This window comes from Trachemys scripta, chromosome 17, assembly GCF_013100865.1.
Source record: "Trachemys scripta elegans isolate TJP31775 chromosome 17, CAS_Tse_1.0, whole genome shotgun sequence".
NCBI classification, from domain to species: domain Eukaryota; kingdom Metazoa; phylum Chordata; order Testudines; family Emydidae; genus Trachemys; species Trachemys scripta.
The window spans coordinates 22,946,132-22,966,004 of NC_048314.1; the positions used below are offsets into that span (position 1 = coordinate 22,946,132).

At 39.8% G+C, this 19,873-nt stretch overlaps 1 protein-coding gene across 7 annotated transcripts in view; it reads right to left on the bottom strand.

The window, feature by feature from the left end:
• Nucleotides 1-19,873, bottom strand: part of DENND1A (DENN domain containing 1A) — a 358,648-nt gene that overhangs the window by 42,591 nt on the left and 296,184 nt on the right. For all 7 annotated transcript variants that reach the window (XM_034793394.1, XM_034793392.1, XM_034793396.1 and 4 more), the window contains 2 exons: nucleotides 18,770-18,826; nucleotides 12,635-12,766 (listed from right to left, as the gene is read on the bottom strand). In XM_034793394.1, coding sequence (XP_034649285.1) covers nucleotides 12,635-12,766; nucleotides 18,770-18,826 — 189 coding nt within the window. The remainder of the gene's footprint in view (nucleotides 1-12,634; nucleotides 12,767-18,769; nucleotides 18,827-19,873) is intronic.

Below are 19,873 nucleotides of genomic sequence, written 5' to 3' on the forward strand. Positions count from 1 at the left end.
ACTGCCTCTGCAAGAGCAAAGGGGGCTGGGAGCTGAGGAGCAGCTTCAACTTGGGGCACCAGCAGGAGAGGAGGGAACGCTGCTGCTGCCCCGCAGTGCCTGGCTCCGGCTTCCCACCTCGGACCTGGCCAGGGGGCGGGGAGAGGAGATGAGGGTGGGGAGAGGTGTAGAGCTGGCCCCAGGACTGCCATGCTCTTGCCCTGCAGTGTGGGCAGTGGTGGGAAATGCCCTCCATGTCCCCAACTCTGCCCATGGGCTCAGGGCTTCTGCCCCACAGGGAGTACCAGTGCTTGGGGCTCTGGAATTCAGGCCCGCAGGGGGCGCCGGGGATCCGGGCTTCAGCCACGGGGCCCCACGGACCAAAAGGAGGGTCTTCAGACCCCCGCTTGAGAACTGCTGGCTTAGACGGTTTCTATGGAGCATTATGATTTAAAATCAATTCTGTGTTTAAAAGTGCAATTCTATTTTAAATAGTAGACAAACCACTTTCATTACAGAAAAGTTCAACAGGAAATGTATGAAATACTGTTTTAATTATCTAGAGAAGAGAGCATTTTGTTATGTTTCACAGAATTACACATGCATTTTTTTTCATGTGTGAGCTGTGTTGAGCAGACATTTTCAGTGCATGCCCCCAAAGTAGCACGTATTCGTATACGATGTTGACAGGAGGAGTATTTTGTAGTGGTAGTGGTTAATTTGTAGTGGCATTTGTGGTTTGAAGGCTTGTCAAGATGTCTGATTACTTCCCATGCAACTAGCTCCAGTGATGGGAAAGTTCACGTGCTGTGTAAAAAAAAAAAAAGGGCAGCAAAAGAAACGACAGAAGAGGATGCAAAAGTGAATTGGGACTCTGGCCACTTGGTTTCATTTTTTTTAATGTAGTGTGGCCAGCTGCAGTCAAAACACTAACAAAATTAAACTCCTCTTCAAATTCCATAGTCAAATGACAGATATTCTAAGACACTGCAGGAGAATGCAGTTCTGTACGCTATACGTAGTGCATGGGCGACAGGCACCTATAGAACATAAACATACTGAGAACCTAGGGCCTTCATTACCCCAGAACACCCTACAACATGCTCAGATTATACCCCCCAATCAATTTTATTTTTGTTCACACGCAAAGGCTAAAAGCATCACATTCCAGACAGCAAAACCTTCAAGCCAGAAAGTTCATCCTTGGTATTTCCATCCAGTTTCTGGCTGTTTTGTTTCTGAAGAGCTTCAGTACAGGTCCCTTTCTCTGAGCCTTCCTTATGCAACATGCTTTAGCCATTAATACCTTTCAGATATTATGTTTGCAACAATGCACTAGCTTATATGGGTGCATCAGTCATGGAGAAATAGATCAGCAAAACAAAGGAGAATCCACCACTTACAGAGGGACTTTCTCACAAAGCAAACACTTCACTCAAAGAAATCTATTCTGACAGCAGTTTGCTGTATCCCCTCTATTATTACTGCAATTGTTGGTGTTTTAATAAGGGCTCTGTGCCCCACGGCACTCACACCCAGTCCAGCTTCTTCTGGATCCCACAGTGAAATCTGAATCCTATACTTATGGTATCACAGGTTCCAACCCTGCATTGATAACTGTGTGGGCACAGGGGAATATCCCTAGAATCAGGGCAAGTCTATTGCCAAGAGAATGCCTGATCTGTCACAAACTCAACATCCTTCTATCTTCAAACCTAACATAACTTTCACTTGTATTAACAGACAGGGAATACATTATAAAGTCAATACAGTAGCAAGTAACAGGAGAAGATGGGCTGGGAGAGAGAACAGTCTTAATTTACCAAGCTGCTCCTATTCTGGGTCACTAGCAAGGAACTTTTTAAAGTCATGTGCACAGGTAAAACAAGAGGGGAGGGTGTTTGAAGTATGAAATTGATGACAATTTTTCATAAATTCCAATGCGCCTCTTCCAAAATAGGACAAGTTTCTGCTGAGAGTGTTTTTCCTCTCTCTTTCTGATCTCCAATGCAAATGGATGGAGAGAATGTTTTAAAAATTCCTGGACCCTGGAATATATTTATTCCCATGTGTGAAAGTCTATCCATCCACTGTCTCAGCAGAGTTTAAAATCACAGCTAATAGGTTAACAACTGTTTTTCTTCTGCTTCAAATGAAGAATATCAGAAAGCTGGGGGAATGTTCGGCTTCCCAATTTGTACTGACTGCTCACAGCTACCTGCAATGTCTGTTTGACAGGACTGACATTTTGTACCGCTGTGAGATGGGAAAACGTGTGACATTTTTATTCATGGTGGCGTACGCCCTTGTAATGATCAGCCCTGGTCGATGTGCTTACTGCAGCAGCCCCTGAGCCCTCAGAGAACAAACAGGAACCGAAGGTGCCAGCAGTTCGACTGCCTTATTAAACACCACCAGGATTCTAACGAAGAGCAACTGCTGGAAAATCTCACTGTCAAATCCTCAAGGACATTGTCAACGCAGAGCTAACTGCATATATTTTTCATTTAAAATACTGGAAAATCCAGCTATGTGGTATTAAAAATAAAGAAAAAAGCCACCCTGTTTTTTGTGGGTGTGTTTTTTTTTTAAGCTGGTCACTTTGTCAGCTTCTTACAGGACTATCAGTGGGCCTAATATCCGAATTCAAATCTAGGAAATCCATGCTGCCCAGCTGATTTTAAATGAATATCAGTAGATGGATACATACTTCATTATTTTTTTAAAAGCCGTTTCTCTCTAGCAGGCGGGATGCTTGAAATAAGCAGGCCTCTCATTTAAGGAATTCTAAAAACAGCACTGCCTATCTGCCGGTTTGGCTCCAGCATTTGCTGAGGAAGTCTGTATTATTAGGGCAATATCCTCTCCACCACCACAAAAAAAAAAAGTACATTGCTTCTAAATGTGCAGCACGGCACTTTGTAACTGTTCTACTCTGTACTAACCAGCCCTGGCTGTGAAAGGCAAATCCAAATACAGCTGGCCACACAAGCAATCACAGTGAGCTTAGCAGTTAGAAGAACTGCATGTAATATTTCACGTACTCCCCTTTTAATCTTTCTGTTCAATCCAGGGGCCCAGAGGTCAATTTAGACAGTTCTGGCCTAACTGCACATATCCACTTGATCAGTTATATATAAGAAACTTCTGGATGTTGACGTCCATTGACAACCTAAGCGAGTCATCCATAAAACCCTCTGAGCTTTTCTCAGGTTGTCAATCTAGGTGATTTGGTTAGCCTTGCATGCACGGATGTATTTATTTTATATATGTATGTATTATTTATAAAGCACAGTTATGTTTCCATATGCCAGCAGTGAGGTACCAAGCTACTCTCTGCAAGTCATTTATGGGTCCCTCAGAGTAACAGGTCTAACAAGGAGACTGTACAAAAATGTTACAGTTGCTATGGCTTGTCACAAAACCCTAGGAGGGCTGCTAAACTACAGTGTTCCTCCATACATCCCGATCCAAGGGTTATCACATTTGACTTACATGTACCCAGGGAAGTACTTTTATTCTGCACAGCACTGTAGACCAGCCTTGTTTAAAGCATTTGGAATGCCAAAGCTGGCAAAACATATAGGACCTGATCCAGAATATGCAGCTGTGTGAACAGACACCTTTGCCTCTGCTGATCTGAATGCAGGATTGTCACATTAGTCTAAGCCTGAGCTTCTATGTAACGTGAGCTACACAAACGGAACTGTTCTAGTAGCCAAGATCATAGCGGTCTTGGACTCATTAGAAAACATTGGCAACTGAGGTATGCACTGCAGCTGGTATAGGTGTACGTCTTCCTAAACAGAGAGCCAGGTCTCACTTGTCAAATATTTATACGCATGAGAAGAGCGTGAGCCTTTTAGTCAGATAATTCCTATCCTATGGATTGTCACTCCTGCAAATCTCTCACGCCGTAAAGCTGGGTTTCACCCAAGTGCATTATTTCCCTGGTGCATTGACATTATTTTCGGTATCTGCCTAAGAACAGTGTCACGATAAAACAGCAAAGGACAGTTATTCTGCAACACACACCAGATGAACAACTGTTTCTGGGCCAAGAACAGTCCTGTCCCCTTTAAAATTCTCCTCTCCTGCAGGGGCACTTCCACTGAAGAACACTGAATTACTGTTGAAAAAGATGGGGGAGAGAGGAGTCCTTTCCTACAGAACAGGAAGAATTTTAAAGGGCCAAGACTATATTTGTATTAAACCAATAAGCACTAGGCAGAGGGAGGAGAGGACCCAACCTCTGCTCATGTAAAGGAAGAGGGAGGCCACCTTGTCCATTAGTGGGGAGGAGAGGGATGGAGGCTTGTTTCCTTAATGAAGATGCCTATTCCATTAGAGAGTTGGGAGCAGTGTGGGGGGAGAGGAGGAGCCTGGCTCTGAAACCACAGCATACAATTGCGTGAATATTAGAAAGTGAACTTGTTTCCCCCTTTGATTTCTACCTCACTGCAGTATAATTCCTGCTGAGACGAAGAGGAAATCTGCTATTGTTCCAGTGCACCTGGGTGTGAAGGGAGTTACATGGTCCGGCAAAGCAGTCTTCATCCCCTCCTCGCTTGATCTCCTTTATATTGGAGATCATCCCTCCTTCTGCTTGCCCCTGGCCTTCCTGATCTAGTTTTGCATTTCTGGAATGTAGCTGGCTTGTTCTTTTTTTCCTCCCTGACCTCCTTACGCTGTTTAATCTTCTCAAAGAAGAAACCTGCTGCCCTGCCCCAGTAGCATCGCTCGTTCTGCACCTCTAGAGGCAGGCCATAAAGGAGGAATGAACATGCCTGCAAAGCTCCCTTACACCATATGATCAGAACAGCCTGCAACGCCGCAAAAGTTTAATTGCCAATAAGAATCCAACTCGGAAGAGCGTTCTGGATAAGTGGGAAGCCCATTTAGATTCACAGATAGATTGCTTTAGTAATGTGAATACCCTTTCAATTTAATCCACTATTCCTGAAATTCAGTTAAAATTGGTTCCCCAGAACGTTAATTCTTCCTAATTTGCATCAGAAGTGGAATATAATCGAATCTCTTAAATAAATGGCCACTTGACAAAAGTCCTTTGCATTTTTTCCTCCCTTTCCATTTTATTGAATTCCACCTTTTGAAAACATAAATGAAATAAGAATAATTCTATTCCAGATAACAACAATATTCCATACAACCTTGAACACATTCATACAGTCTACGAACAATCAGAGAAGTGATTAGCGCTGCCAGTATAATTCACTTCTTGTGGAATGATGCATGAAGGGAGAAGGGGCTGAACATTTCCCGAACAGCCAATGGTTTAGTCTGATCAGCCACATCGGCCTGGGTTTGTTTTGCACTGTATTGTACCCTGCGGTGCTGTTAATGGTGTAAGCTCTGCAGGGTAGGAACTTTGTCACAGGGTGGGCTGGCCCTTTAAAGAAGCTGGAATTAGTCCCGCTTGTGCCTAGTTAAGCTACCTCCCAGATGCTGGATTTGAAACCAGGAGTCAAGTGCTAGCCCTGCAGGTCAGCTGGCCCTCATATAAGAAGCAGCAATCGGTGCAGTCACAGGTGGAATGGCAGGGAGACTCCTGCAGGAGACCCTGGGCCTTGGGAACGGACCTGGGGGTACTCCAAAGCAGCTAGGTGGAAGATCTGGCTGGAGACCCATGTGCTGTGTGGGCAGGGGCAGAAGTGTTATCAAGAAGAAGCCGGGTTTATCAGTTCTGAGTGTGACAGTTACGCTTTGGATAATAACTCCATCCTTCAGGAAAGGGACTAAATCTGCTGCTGGTGGATGTTTTATTTGATGTGTTGGCCCCTCAACTTGGGCTAATCGATTTGGCACACCACCTACTGTACAGTACCATGAACCTGATTGTTCTATATAAACCAACACAACTGCAGAGGAGATACTGAATCATGACAATTACCTATTAAACTAATGGATCTGTTGGACCAGGAGAGATCATGGCATATCTTGACTTAGCCTGACGAGAGTGAAGGAGGCATGTGCTCAACTTCATTCCTATCTATCTCATAGAGCTGGAAGGGACCCTAAAGGGTCATCAAATCAAATCCAGCCCCCTGCCTTCACTAGCAGGACCAAGTACTGATTTTTCCCCAGATCCCTAAGTGGTCCCCTCAAGGATTGAACTCACAACCCTGGGTTTAGCAGGCCAATGCTCAAACCACTGAGCTATTCATGTGGCAATAGTTTCAGGCCCACCCAGTAAGAGTTAGATCACACGTCCAGGATTGCAATTTATATACATACTCATTAAGCAACCCATGACTTCTAAGTATTCAGAACCAATTAAAAATATTTCAAGCATACAGCATTCATCCTCCTGGCTGTGCTGCTGGAGACCCCAGACGGGATTATCCCTCAGAGCATCTATCACAGCAATATGGCACACCCATAGCATGGCAGCTCAGCCGTACTTAGCTGCAGAGAAAAGTAACTCTAAGATGGCTCCATAGCCACCTCTGCCTTGGCGATAAAAGCCTCTACCTAGTGCAAAGTTAAATACATTTGAAATAATTATGAAAGTTTGTTGCTCAATAAAAGCTCATCAGAATTCAGAGAGATGTTAGGTGTTTCTTCCAAACCATTTGAAATGAATCAAATGGTGGAGGGGAGGGATAGCTCAGTGGTTTGAGCATTGGCCTGCTAAACCCAGGGTTGTGAGTTCAATCCTTGAGGGGGCCATTTAGGGAGCTGGGGCAAAATAACCTGTGAGGGACGGTACTTGGTACATGGCTAGGAAACAACCAAGTGACATCAATCCACTTGGCAGGAGGAGGATGGAAAATATCATCCCCATTGAATGTTATGGCACATTTCTTAATTACCTGAATGGCACCTAAATACTATGGTGAGGTACCTATTAGACATGCACGTAACAAACAGGGTTTGAAGAAGCTGCACTCATCAAAGGAGCAGCCACCTCATGGTGATCTGACAGCAGTGTGCACTAAGCTCCCCAGGACCTGCAGGGGTAGGAAAAGGAGTGGCAGAGGGGTGCTTTGGGAGGTTACGAAAGTTCTATGGATGAGCCAGGGCATGACCATTCCAGCCCTCTCTTCAACCAAGCTGATTGAATAAAAACAAATCCAATGTTGACTGAATAAGTATGAGAGAATAATTTATGATGCCGGATATACTTTGTGTTCCTCAGTCATTGGCTATGATATTTTTCCTTGTTCCCTTTTATCTGAAAATAGACTAATAGTCACTAAATAGATAACAGCCGAACACATTCAGGAAACACAGAATCCATAATCAGAATCACCTGATTTTTTTATCTCGATGCTTGTGAGTGTGTCCTGAATCTCACTTCTCTCTCAGCTGTCAGTTTTCCTCCCATTTTTAAATTTACTTGATCTCATGCTGTGGCATCTTTGTCACTTAGTGGACTTAGGTTTGTTTTTCTAAATGTCTTGTGGTGATGATGTGATAAACTCAACTTTCGAGATTGGGCTATTAAAGGTTAACGTGTTCTAAGAATCCAAATGACATACCAGGAAGGAGGATGGTCTTGAGATGAAGGCACCACTGTGGGACTCAGAAGATGTTTGTTCAGTTCCCAGTGTGGCCACTGATTTCCATGTGGCCTTTGAGCAAGTCACTTAGCCCTTCTCTGCCACTGTTCCCCACTTATAAAATGAGGATAATAATTTTTTAACCTCCCACAGTGGTGTTGTGAGGAACTCAGGAAGCACTCAGGTAACTATGTGCCGGGGATGATGTATGTGCAAAAACAGGCAGATTGATACTACCACATTATCCTTGCAAATCAATGTCCCATCAACAGACAAACTTAAAACAAAGTCAGAAGGAAAGAAGAAGATGAGCTATTTGAACAACTTTGTTATGAGAGAAACACAGTAACTCACATAACAAGTTCTTTGATCTAATCTCTTCCCCAGGCCCCATTCCTGAGGCCAAGTGGCTCATAACTGCATTATGGATATGGTGTAAGGAAGGAGAGAATTAACACTACTCACGGATCTCATTTCAGGAACTTGAGGAGAGGTGGTTGGAGAGGATGAGGGAGCAGCTGTCCCTATAATTCTGGGGCTCACTTTTCCAATCCACATTTTGAAGGAGGGTTGCCATTGGATCAGGTTGTTCTATAAAGTTAGTTTGTAAAGTGGGAGGACCGATTTTCCTTTCACAGCATGCTACTAACTGGTCCCTATATAGTCAAACTTTGTTTTTCTTGCACTTATATTCCTATTGCATAAATGAAAAAAAAGTCTGAATATAGGGGTCATCAAGTATGAATGAAATCTATTCCTTAGTTCATATCAAGATCCATACACATGTAAGATCATGGAAGTCAGACTGCATTTACCAGGTTTTCTCCTTCTTTAACCACAACATGAAAAGGTAATTTCCTCCACCCAGTCTTTTGGCAGTAATATTGATCTGTAAATATGGCACCTATCCAAATATTTGCATGGGATGTAGAAATGTCTACTTCTGTGCAAGCAGAAAAAGAATAAAGTTCAAGATTTTTGCCCAGCTGATCTACTCCCTCCCCAAGTTGAATCCTGTACCAAGAATAAGAGCAGCACTCTTTTCCTAATATGACTGGCGTTACTGTTATGACTCAATTTTCCTGGTAGCAGAACATGTTATAAGTTGGTGTGTGTGTAGGGTGGGGAGGAATTAAAAGCTTCTCACATAACATCACTTCTTAAATCTATCAGAATTGAAACCCAGACTTTAATTTATCTGCTGAGCAATCAATTATGAAACTTGTGAAGTGGCAGAGCCCTGGGGCTGTTTAACATTAGGCTCTATATGGTGCTCTCATCACCACAGCTCCCCCATCAATAACAGACTAGTGATGGAAGCTGAAACTTCCAGCAAAAGCTCACAACTCAAGCATCACTAACACAAATTCAGAATCTGAAAAACGCTTTACGAATGTTCAGAGTCAGACACTCACACTTACTCCCTACTTTGAACATAAAAAGATTAGATCTATGATCTACCCAGAGAGAAACAGTATTTTCGCAGGCATGCACTCATGTGGGAGAAGAAAATTGAGATTTTGTTCAAATTCTTCCCAGACATTCTAACCAATAATCACGTCCCGTGTCATAGTGGGTCCAACTGCTTCCAGTTCTGTGTCTTGACAAACATCCAATACAGCTGTGTGTATAGAAGAGACATGTGGAGAATAGGCTGGAACAACACCTATTACAGACTCCAAATTTGAACTGACAATGTAAGTCACAAGGAACAATCCAAGAGTTTATAGACTATTTGCCATGTAGTATTGTGTTTATTCTCCATATGGGCAAAGGATAAACCTATACCATCTACCTGGAGAGAGAATGGAAAGAAAAGCTACAACTTCTAGGTCAGCAAACCTGTCCTGTATGCCATTTGCTACAGCTGCTCTCATCCGCCCTGTTCCAAAGTCTATGTTAGGTACAGGACAGGCATTTTGAGGCCCACATCCATTTCATGGATGATTCCATTTATAGCCCTGGCAAGCAATGTGGCAGGGTGGCAATGGTGGACACCAACATTTGAATGTGTGATGCAGTCTGGTCTAAAGCTTTAAAACAAGGGAAAGAAAATAATCCCTGTCAACATTAAGGCCAGCAAGCCGTTGGTAGAGGAAGTATTCGGCAGTGGTGCATCAGACAGACAGCCTTAGTTATCTAAAGAAATGAGGTGAAGATCCAGCCTCCTGGATCCCTCAAATGGTTTTTAAAAATTATTCCCCCTTCTCTCCACTGGCTAAACACTCGGTGATTTTGCAACCATTGCCCCTACTATTTGTTGGATAGCTGTCAAGCTTCTTAGTGCATGATGGTAGTGTCTTCTACCTGAGTCACCCAAGGGCTAGGATCACAGCCACAGTCCTAAGCAGAACAGAAAAGCCATGAAAGTTAAAAAGGAGAGGAAAGGAGCTGCGATTGTCCCATCCTGTAATGACCCATTACGTAATTTTGTCATTTATATGGGCACCAAGGAGAGCTTCTCTCAATCTCTGGGCAGTTATAGGAACAGAAGTCAACAATTTAACCTAATTATCTACCCAAATTAAACACCTTCTTAAGGAGATGCCTGATTAAATAATTACAAAGCAAGATGAGACATCTTAAAAATCTCTATGCTGCAAAATCTAATAGTTAAGATGCTAGATAATAATACTGGATAAATTCTCAATAGAACTGAACAGTTGAGCATTTAATATTTAGCCTCCTTAAGATGTTTTACTTACAGTTTTTGCAATTTAATAACTGCTAGTATGGACACAAAACTATACGAGAAATGCTAGAAACTAACTTAAAATAGGATGAGCTATAATGAGTTAAAATTAAAGGTTGCTGCTAGCTTCCTAGCCCATCCCCCTTTAGCTAATCTGTCATGTAATGAAGAGAAGCACCCAACATAGGACAGCTAGCTGCCGGCTCACTTACAGCAAGCTGATTAAGAATGTTCAACCAACAGCAGACTGCAGACCTTTCCAACGAAAATAAATAGACTGTATGCAAATGTGTTTGTCACTTTGACAGCATGTCTCAATTAAGGCAGATCGCTGCTGTTGGTAGGCTCTGGCGCTGCAGTGGTATGGGTGAGCCAACTGCATTACTGATACACAGGGCTTGACCCTAATCCGCATGCATGCATTTTAAAAAATTCTGCCTTCACCACATACACTAGCATAATACTAGCAGACATGGAAAGCAAGTGACAATAAGAAAAAAGCCTCTTTCATCCTCCCCAGTGTATAAGGCCTGCGAATGCACAAATAGCTCTTATTTCAGCAGTTTTCATGCCTTTTTAATTGATTTTCCCCCTCACTTATTTTTCAAGGAGTTAAAAGTGACACTAAAATCTCCCCCTTTAATCACTAGTTAGAGCTCATGTACCATTGAAACAGTAAAAGTTGATTTTTTTCAAAGCCTCAATTTATGTTTCCTACAACTGAACACCTTTCACCCACTTGCATGGAAGTAGTGTTTAATTGTCTATATTGTGTGGTGCTATGATCAGGAGGATCTGTAGAAGGACAAAGACTGTAAGCAAGATAGCCCTACAACTACCAAGTTACACAATTATTTGGAAACTGACATTTGTATTGTAATGACAGTAATAAGCACTTAGCAAGTGAGCCTTTCACCTATGCCAGTGATTCACTAAAGCTGATGTATGTTTCTTTTGACAGAGAGAAAGCGATCTTTAAAAAATTTGAAAGTGATCATATCCCTCCCCCCACATGACTTTGGGTAAGCACTGTCCACTTGATTATCTACTTTAGTAATCCAGCAAAGTGTTGGGATGATCCACCGTTCACGCAAATGTAAAAAAAAATTGGGGGGGGAGGGGGGAGGATTCTCAAACAAAAAACAAAAATGTAGGGTTTCTCTGGATTTCAGAATGTTTCTAATGAAAGGCAATGTTTTCCTGGTGGATCAAAGTGGCTGCATTTCTTCAGTAGCCCCAAACCCCCTCAACTGTACTAGAGCAGAAAATAAATGAAAAATAAACCACCACTTCAAAAATTTAATTGGGGCGCAATCTGTTTGAGAAAACCTCCAACAACCTGCATTTAGCACAGCAGCCAAAGTTCTAAAAACATGCAATCCAATTCTAAAATGATAAGGAAAAGGAAGATCAAAAGGAAAACTGAAAATAGGATGCTGTAATAAATTATTGCTTCTTATGCATATGTAGACATGATTTAACATCTAAATAGTAAGAAATCTAGTTATATTAACTTGCTAGGCATATGCTTTACTACTATTTACTACTATCGTTTACCTAAAATATGGCTTGCCTGTCATTTTAGAGCTTCCATTTTCTGATAATGCACTGTTTTTTAACCATATTAATTCCAAATTTGTCCTTTAAGAAACCAGATAGTTATTTCTGTGCTCTAATGAGCCTCATAGATACAAAAGGTAAAAAGATCAGGAATAACAGAGGACATTGAATACAGTGACAAAAATATCTTTTACAAATAAAAATTGTTAATGTAAGCTATGCTGGAAAGCTGATTGTGAATACTACGTGTTTTTCCATTCTGATTTTAATGATCTGAAATAACATTTTCTACATGATTAGCTAGTATAAAACCAGCTATTTTTGTAGACACATTGTCAGAAACATAATGAGGATAGCTCATATTTGGAGCTCAACTGTCGATATTGAAATATAGAGCACGATTAAAGAATTATTAATTGATTTTTTTCCACTGGAGTTCATTGCTTTTAAATTTTGAAGTCTGCTGAAGTGATAATAATAATTAGATGTTCTGTGCTAACACTACTGATCTGCTTAGATAACTGAAGACACCTTAAATAACGTACCCTGTTGTACTAAAGGGATGTAGCACGATGCACGCTAATGGAGCAGAATAGTTTATTATTACATTGCTGTAAAGAAATGCTACACACTCTTGCAAATTCATCTAAAATATAATTTGCCTCAGAAAAATACCTTATACATGAAAGAAACCATTGAAACCACTAAACATGATAAGAGCCTCCCAAATGTGGAGGTGAAATGGAAAATAAACCCAGAATGATGTAACTGATCTGTAAAAATTAATGAAAAGGCTAAAGTGATCTTTAAACAAACAATCTTTCAATTAAATTTGCATATCTAGAACAAATACCATTTAAACAAATCTAACATCTCCTACCTGCCCAAAGTGTACTGTGATTGGTCTTCTATCTTCTCTGAGTTTAGGGTCCTTCTTTTCACCCAACGGAGAAGGGGCTGTCCTTGGTAGGGACTCTTCTGGTGTTGCAGAGCATCCATTCTCAGCAATGTCCTGCATGGTAGGAAAAGGTGAATTGCATGGCCAGGAACATTCCTGATTAAGGGTAAGGGGCAGAAAGGAGGCACTAGAGGATAAAGCTGACTAAGCATTTTGATGTTAGGAACAAAAAACAAAAGCACAGAAAATAAAACAAGTAGCATAAAACATTTCATTGTATTTTGTTAATCACAGTCTATGTGCAGAAATCCCATAAAATACTAATGCTGAGAACACAAACATTAACTACCAACTATATTAAATAAAATGTGTCTGACTTATACAGACAAAAGCCAGAAATTTGAAAGGTAGGGCTAACACAGCTCTAACTCTAGCATTGTGAGTATAAAGACAACCCTACGAGGAAAGGTCTGAATGCAACCTTAGAAACTGAGTTTCCTTGCATTTTGTACATTTAAGTTGTACCTTTAATATCATTTTATGTACCCACATAAAGTTCTGTTATACAGAATTCTATCTATGGAAATACGAACTCAGGTGTAGTGGTATTACGGGAGCAAATTCACAGCTAAGTTAGGTAAGTTGGCCCATGTGTGGCCAATGTTGATTATGTCTTGAAGAGTATACATGTCACAACTTGCTGGCTAACATCAGTTTCTTTTTGACTTAAGTTCTGATCTTAAGTAAAGTGAAAAAGCAACCTAGGTGACAAGGTTTGGTGAGTGTGTGTGTGTGGTGTAGATAACACAGGAATATAAAACAAAGAATGGACTTGGAAAAGACAAAGGCATGCAGACATCTTATAGAGAATCAGAGAAGATGGAAAGAGTGGGTACAATCAGTTGAGAAATAAAGTCTGCAACATAGTGAGTCCAAACCTTAAATCTCTTTGCAACAATGTCAAGGAAATAAAGCTTGGTAAATATAGAGGGAAACCTGCACACACTGTAGCTTTGCAAGACTGACCTGAGGTTGACTGCTGACATAGACATTGCTTTGAAGGAGTGACCTTTGACATGCCCCCTCAAGTTTCAGTATTGCTAACGTACAATAATGAGACATGTAAGCTGATAGCCAATTAGAAATGGTTCTTTTGGACACAGACTGACCTAATGTGTTTAGGTCAAGTGAAACAAAAAACGGGATGGACTTTCTAAGGGGCTTTGTCTGCTCCACACAGAAACTGAGAGACCTTTTTAGATCCAGCTGGTGGAGCAATGGTTCACCAAGATGGGCATAAGAGTGGTGGGGAAATTAATAACTTGTTAAAGTGAAACCATAGAAGGAAACTTTTTATGTGTACACAATTCCACCTTCTCTGGGTAAAATGTAACGAACTCCAGTATATTAGTAAAAAGGGCCTGCAACAAACACTATTATGAGAAAGATCGCTTTCTGCAAAAGATACAGAACTTCAACTCACAGGGGCCAGCAAGAGGGGACCTTGCCAGTTTTGGAGCCCCATAATACAATAATAGTATATATTATTTGAAACATAAGATGCACATGAAAGCAAAATGCAAACTGAAAACAAAGCAAAGGAAAAGCAGCTTCAAAGAAGACTTCTGACTGATGAGTGGATCACAAAAAAAGACTATTGCAAATCCCTGACGTTTTTTCCCCCTTATGGGTCTGCTACACTTCTCAGCTGATGGCACTGCATAGAGGAGAGAAGCAAGTGTTCATTAAGCATTCTCTCCAGTGCTAGAGAATACACTAGCCACCATTTTGCCTCTAATTTTAACATTTAACATTTCTGTTTGAGGACATGGCCAAGGGATCTGTTACAGATTTCATTAAAGAGGAATTCATCATGTTTTGATTCATAGACCAATTATCAATGAACAAGTGACTTAAGACCTCAGTATCTGTAAAGGTGCCCAAAGAAGCAGACAAGTCAACAACATTGTCTCAGTCATCAGGAATAGAACATACTTGGCTGAAAAATGTTTCTGGCTTCATAACTGAAAGCACATCTGTGCCAAACAGTCACAGAAATTGGATTCTTCAAGAACGGAACTAGACGCTGAGCTCACGGTACAAATGACTGAATATTAAGATGTTTGGCATTAGTGTACTCAAAAACCATCCAATGAACTAGGTTAAACTCCTGTCATGTCAGTCTGTGTGCAGCAGCCTCAATTCACAAACAGCCTTTAAACATGGGTGCAACTGATAGGTAGTAGGAGATACAACCCTCCCTTAGATGAAGAGGAAGCATAGAAAGTAATACTACACGTTGGGACGTTGAACCTTCTCACAAGTCTGAAGCAACCAAATCAGTCTCAGATATGGTACCCAGGGCAAGCTGAGCTGCCTTTAAAGCAATCTCTTGTCTTCAGGACCAGCATTGACACAAGAATTTTCGAACAATGTAAGACTTCAAATCTGGAACAATGTCAAAGGAGCTAATTGCTAACAAACAAGTTTCTTAAGGAAAGTTAAAACCTCCTCAGCCTCTTATTCTCATACTTCACTTTGCAATCCTATTGCTGTCCATGAAACATGCCAAAAGTCCAGGCAGGACATTTCCCGAAATCAGCAAGACACTTCTTCAACAACTTAAACTTACGCTAAGTACAGTATTTAAAACAAGACACCATCCAAAGTAAAAATATTGAAACAACATACCCACACCCTATCAGAAAGAAATTAGCACATGATGTTGTAGATATTGGAAAGGAAAGGCAATTTAATAAAATATTAAAATGCCACACAAAATAAAACCCTGAGAAAAAATATTCTATTGATTTCTGCAAAAAAGACTGACAACATTCATTCAATATATATCTGTATATAATGTTTCATATACGGATACACCCTAACACCTGTGCCTGGAGGAAAAGCCTTTGCTAAACTGCGGTATGAATTTGCTACCCCATTGCCAGGTGACAGAGTGTAGATCAATACATAACATTTTTTTTTAAGATTATATGTAAGGCTATGGAACATTTACAGATGTGTAAAATGTAGCCACTCTATTGAATAATTGCTATTTAATCAGCAAAATTCCTTCATATTTTTCTAACTACCTATTTATTTAATAGACTAGAAAATCTATGTATTATAATTCATACAGCAAACAGTAAAAGCATAGTGCAGAGGGATTCGTTATTTTATATAACCCTAAAAGTGGCATTTGCAATAGCCTGGATAACAGACCTTTAACTAGAGAGCACATGCAGATCTAGTAAATAAAATAACGTTGAATAAATTATTACTGTGAAATGCCTGATCATTTATTTAAAGCTATAGATTGTCTAGTCTTACCTAAGGTGAGATGCTTTAAGTAATTTACATTCTTCTTACTGAAAGTTGAGGATGGTACTATTCACATTCCTCCTTCTTCCTAATGCTATACAGTTAGGCTTCAAAAGAGGCCAAGTAACGGAGTGACTTGACCACCTTGCTCCATTTGGGAAATGAAAAAATTTGCCTTTACTTAAAAAAAAAAAAAAAGTGTAGCAGGTATAAAATAAAGCTACCATCCTGTATCTGTTAACAATTATTTGCTATCAGTCATAAGGATCCTCTGAAAACTATTTCTGTTGCTTTGAAATACTGTACCACAAATGAACAAGGGATGGGAATAGAGCCCCATTCAATCTCCACGATCATATTAAAGAAGGACCTTACACACACCACAATGACCTCTCAATAGGTCAATCCCACATTTCCCATTTGCAATTCAAACCCAAAGCTGGAGCAGACCAAGGGCAAAATGGGCTCTTGATTATATTTAAGAGGTCATCATTGCTATGCAGAGTTGTAGGAAGCAGACCTCCAGCTCTACTGCATTTTTAAATTCTATCATTGTATAGAATCCGCTCCTATTTGGCAATGAAAACTGAAAAAGGGATGTTTAGATTTGACTTTTCCTTACCAGTAGCCTGCACGCTTTTCACACTAATACTGGAAAATAATATTTTAAGTTGTAGTAGGCAGTGAAGTCAGATTAAGAATAGTTTTAAATTACTCCAGAAAATGGAAAAGTAACACCCAAGATCAGCACAATTACATATGTATTTAATGAATCCAGAATTTCAATTACAAAATAACTCTGTCATTAGCAAGCACATGAAAAAGATTAAACTCTCCAGAAATTGGTAAAAGCAAGTGAAAATTGATAAGGGTGCACTAATGGATCTGTCAACAGTTGAGCAGGGCAGACACATTTCCATTAAAAAAAGTATGATGGTTAGTGAAATAGGTTTCACCATTTGTGTCACCTAAAACACACTAACACCTCATTCTAACATTATCTCCTGATGTTGTGCTTGAAAAGAAGAAGGGGTGGGTAAAAGCAAAAAAGATCAGAGTGATTTGAAAGGGAGAGAGGTAGAAATTCTAAGTCTTGAGTATTTACATGAATATTTTATAATGATTCTTTTAAAGTATAAGATTAACAATGCAATCTTATTTGCAGAAATGCTAAATAGTAAGAAAAATGCATTTTTAGTCCAAATGGGATTTAACAGGTTGAATGGAGGAGGGTTGAGTGCGAGTGTTTTGGGGGAAGATTTTGATCCACTCAATTTTAAATGTTGTTTGTGTTTTTAAAAATGAATGAAGGTATCTGGAGTACTAGGGAAGGAGCAAAAATAAAGCTAAATAAATGAATGAACAACAGACATCTCATAAATTGGAAAGTGTCTGACCCTTTTGTATATAAATGTCACAGAGCACAATATAATACTAGCAATAAAAAAGGGTACAGTAAAATTCAGTGATTGTACTTAGTGCTGTTTGCTCTACAGATGCATGTGTTGGGGACAGGGGAAACAAATTTCACTAGTTATTAGATTACGTTCAGAAACTAAAATACATGGAGTTAACTATTGCATAGGAAAATGCTGCATGCAGAAAAACTGCCTCCTGTTTTCTATCTGTGATCAAATTATACTATCAGTTACCTGATATGAAGTAACAAGTAAATATGAGGTTATTTTAAATCAACTGAACCAAATCTCCACCAACGTGCCCAACACTGTAGTTAATAGTCTACCGGTCCTTGCATTACACTGGCCTTATTTCATGAGTTTATTATTACTACTTGGTGGTATTATTACCCCTCAGTACTGATAAGCTGAGAAGTTTAGGCAGAGAAGGAACTTTTCCATTAATATTTAAAATAGATATATCCATCTGACACAGCCTTAACATTGCTTTGGGTATTCTGAGAACAACAAATTAAATTACTGAAATATTGATTTTAAAAATCAGCAGTTGTGTAAAATGCAGTAAATCAGAAAAACATTCTGAGTGAGACCTTTGCAGTTACTAAATTGGCTACTTTGTATTCCCAATAGACTGTAATGGCTCTGATATATAGACTAAATAGAATAACTAGGAGAAACCTAAAGGCAGAATCATCGATATAGTATGTATCTATATGACTACCCCAACAGCCTCAAAAGTAGCAATTAATATTGGATACACACTGCTCAGACACAATTTAGCATTCCCTGAATTTTACTGTTTAAACACAAAAAAGAATGAAATTCAGAGACAATAAAATGTCATCATCATAAGCCCAAAGTGCTGGCAAACTTAAAACTGCAAGAAATTCAGATTTAAAAATTACTTTAACCCTAGTTCTACGCCACTGTGCCTAAACTTCACACTGATGACATGTGCTAACCATGTGTCCAATGAGAGACCTTCGGTTATTTCCCCTGAGAAGTTACCAGATGAACATAACGGCAATTTGCCATTTGGAGCAAAGTTCACTGTCATTACTGTAGGCATGATCAGCCATTTTATGCAAAGCCCCCTCCCACAATGTCTTGGCACAACGGGCAGGCGAGGGACCGTCATAAATGGAACACTCAATTTTCTGGCTTTCGTGGGTTTAAGTCAGAGCCTTAATGTATTTGAAGATAGTTTTTTGTCTGTGAATATTTATAACAGTGTGAAAAATCCAGGACAGCTGGTAATGCATTTTGAAGTGTGCTAACAACACTGTATCAAACAGCTTTCTATTGATCACATAATGCTTTTTGTGGCTAAGTATTTCATACATAGCGCTTATACATTTTGAATAAGAACTTCAAGTACCTTTTGCTTCAAGCGGTTTTTCACCTCTTTTATTCCCATTTTTGCATGATCTTTTGCCTGCATGAAAAATTAATTTAAGTTAAAAATCCCTTTTTATTTCCAGCAGCGACTGTGCTCGATTTAAATCCATCAAGACTCACCTTCTCTGATTATTGAAAATAGGAAGGAAAAATTGGATCATCAAGTTGAAAACATAATGGCTATAAAAACAAATACAAACCTAAGAGGTTAAAAAACCTTTAATGATACTGCAAAGATTTTGTTTTCTCTGTTTTGATGGCAGGGATTTTTGTTTCCCCACCCCCCCAGTTCCTCCTCCATGATTTTTCCTCTCTCTAATTATTTATCTCTGCTGCATGGTGACAATTACTAGTAATAGCACAGCTGTAAGCTTCCTCACTGCAGTGCTCTGAATACCAGTTACATTTTACTAGGGCAGGACCTAAATCTCAGGACCTTTGTCAGGCTGGAGGCAGGCAATAAAGGATAGTTTGAATAGACATCTCACTGCTTTTTGTCATATTTCATAGAATTCAGTATTGAAGAGATCCTGACTTGCTTCCATATATTTTAGCCCTCTGCAGTGAAATTATCAGTTATAAACCATGTTACAATAACAGTTATTAGCTGTTTGTTAACCAAGCACAGAAAGATTTTCATTTAGAAAACAACCCAAGAAGCTTGGCTCAAAATAAGCAGGTATGAAAAATCTCTGGGGAAAAATAATAGACATTTACAAAAACTGGAACAATTGGCCAAATGAGAGGATTCCCTCATTTCCATGTAGCTACTCGCAGAGGCCCAGGGGTAACAATGGATTTCCAACAGTGTAATGATGAGATAGGAGAGGTGTTTAATACAGGATATAGGGACCGGTCCATGGAAATAGTGCTATTTACTAAATAGGAAAGCAACGTCTGCACTTCGAAGATAAATCACCAGTCAATCTCATTTTCTGTTACAGTGTAATTAGTATACAATGTTTCAAACTGGCATTTCAGTTGAAGAGAAAATATTTTCATAGAAGAATAGAAATTAAAAACATTTCCTGATACATGCTTAATGGCCTAGTCTCTAGCACTTTATGGTTAATATGCATTTATC